The sequence below is a fragment of the Penaeus vannamei genome, unplaced genomic scaffold (assembly GCF_042767895.1).
Source record: "Penaeus vannamei isolate JL-2024 unplaced genomic scaffold, ASM4276789v1 unanchor976, whole genome shotgun sequence".
NCBI lineage: Eukaryota > Metazoa > Arthropoda > Malacostraca > Decapoda > Penaeidae > Penaeus > Penaeus vannamei.
Window position 1 is genome coordinate 12,501 of NW_027213980.1, and position 2,500 is coordinate 15,000.

Genomic DNA, 2,500 nt, shown 5'->3' on the forward strand with positions numbered 1-2,500 from the left:
GTGTTTTTGCACTCCCGGCATATGCACCACACGCCATGGACGTTGACTACTTATGTAACCCACTGCCTGTATTTTCGGCACTGTGACTTCTGTGACACAACCGGATCTGATGGCTTAATCTTCAATATATCAACCATTTAATCCTCAATCCCTCAGGATCTTCATTCAACCATTGTAGCAGCATTTCACTGTGCGAGTGTGTGGCTAGTGGCACACCCATATCTGTTGCAAGATAAAGAGTGCCTTGCAACAGTTCTAGAGGTTGTTGAACTTGGCATATCAGGATCCAAATCACAGGTATATGTGGAATGGTATGATTTTCAGAATAATAATCTGGTTTATATAAACTCCTCCAATATTATGACAGAAATGATCATACCTTTAGATTGCAAATTTTGTTGCAGTTTACATTATGATACACTTTTTAATTTTCAGGTAAAATCAAGTGATGCCCCAAGACTCAAGCATGAAAAGGAGTTAAAACCAGCAAGCATGAGGGTTAAAGATGCTGCTGAGGCACTGCTCTCATGTGTTTTATCTCAGGTGAGTTTTTAATTGACTATTAGGGCATGTGTATTTGCAATTTATTTGTGTTTTATCTGTATTTATGGGTAGGTGGTTTTGTTTGATATATCAGGAATACAAGTGAATTTGAAAATGCTATAGTAAAAAATCCACATAGATGCTCTATTTACCACTCATTAATTCAGAATTTGGTGTAATTAAAGTTGTATGAACAATTAATATTTAATGTATTTATAACTTTTTCTGCCATGGGAAACTGAATATCTTTCAGGTTGGAACTTTTCCATCTGTGTGTGGTGCTGAATCTCTCTCCTCCTTGCTGGATGAAGTGACCCTACTACGACACTGCAACACCTGGGGAGGATCTGACCAGCTCACAAGGGACACTGCTGCACTCCATTTTAGATATTTTGTGGCTCAGAATTCTATAATGCTTGCCCTCTTAGAGCAGCCTCTTGGGAATCATCAAGGTTAGCATATTAAACCATTTCTACCTGGTAACTGCACTTTTCACTGTAGGTTTGTTTTGTGGATTTTGTTTGCACACAGATAACACCACAAGTGCCTAGACACCATGTAGTCAATAAGTAGACCTAACTGACCTCAAAATATGATATCCCCATTCCTTGAATATTTGGGAAACTTTTTTAATGCTATTACTATCATTACTTTTATTTATTTTTTTATTATTGACATTAGGATAACTGTAATGGTATTATCAATACTGATAACAACAGTACACAAAAAAATATTTCAGAAAATTAAGGAAAATGGTAAGATCAGGTAGAACTAGATAATAATTTCTTGGTGACTAAGCTCTTGTGGAGTAGTCTATGTGTAAGCAAAATTCATGAATTGAAATCATAGTGGACATGACATATCCACTGTGCTATATGATGTCAGTGGGTGAAGTGCAGGAAGCAGAGCAATTTTAGTCTTATTAGCACAAAAATTGATACTTCGTTTTTATATATGATAATCATAGGATCTTCTAATTTATTTTTAGGTATAATCCTTTGTATAAAGAGGGACTTATTTCTTGTCTGTACTTTAGACCCCCAGCCAACAGTTACTGCCTTGATCCGTGGGCCATTTGGACGAGTGGTGTGGACCATGCAATTGCGACACTTACCAAGACACAAGTCCTCAGCTAAGCTGTACACTGTCAATCCAGGACGCCCATTGCCAATGAATGATGTTGGGATTAAGCACAGTGTAAAACCAAAATATTTCCCAGATAGTGTTGACAGGATCCCTCTCAGCAAAGCGTAAGTTTTATTAGAGCTGTTTTGTGAGAATTTGGCTTTTGCAATTTAAATTTGTTACAGTCATTCATCTTTTGTTTAGGATATTCAGCTTTCAAATGGAGTGAACATCAGGCATTTAGGGAGTTGTCTCTCTGATTGATATCTGCTTTTGATCATGATCTCACTTTAGTGCACTGATGATTAGATTGCAAAAGAGTAGATTACATATATATGTAGATGTGTATTTTGTTTTGGGTTATGTTTTGTCAGTAGCAGTAATGGAATCTATAAGGATTCTGTTGTCAGAAGTTGCATCTACAACAAATAAAACATAACATTATCAGAGCTGTGACTCACACCTGTGCTTCTAAGCCTGAGCAATGCCTATGCTCCACAAGTTAATAACTGACTTAAACTAAGCTAAAGATAACCTATTACATAAGGCATATACCATTACCTTGTTTGCATTTATGTAAGTTTTTCATGATTTTGCTCAGGATGCTTTTCTAAAGCCTTTTAAAGAATAACAAGAAATTTAATCTGCTTATTAACATTGTTTCAGAGACAAGTCCATTCCATCACTGGAAAGTGTAATTTTGAATGATGAGAAGTCTGCTATAGAGCATGATAAACTTTTGCAGATTTTGGACCATCAGGTAAGCATTTTTGTATAATTCCACTGTTAAACAGAATGTATTTTTTTACATTTAGTATACACATTGATATAT

At 35.9% G+C, this 2,500-nt stretch overlaps 1 protein-coding gene across 1 annotated transcript in view; it reads left to right on the forward strand.

The window, feature by feature from the left end:
- LOC113802479 (ral GTPase-activating protein subunit beta) overlaps positions 1 to 2,500 on the forward strand; it is a gene marked incomplete at its 5' end in the record, with an annotated part of 3,903 nt that overhangs the window by 1,051 nt on the left and 352 nt on the right. Inside the window, 5 exons of the mRNA XM_070119976.1 lie at positions 157 to 297; positions 436 to 543; positions 797 to 995; positions 1,580 to 1,793; positions 2,335 to 2,428. Coding sequence (XP_069976077.1) covers positions 157 to 297; positions 436 to 543; positions 797 to 995; positions 1,580 to 1,793; positions 2,335 to 2,428 — 756 coding nt within the window. The remainder of the gene's footprint in view (positions 1 to 156; positions 298 to 435; positions 544 to 796; positions 996 to 1,579; positions 1,794 to 2,334; positions 2,429 to 2,500) is intronic.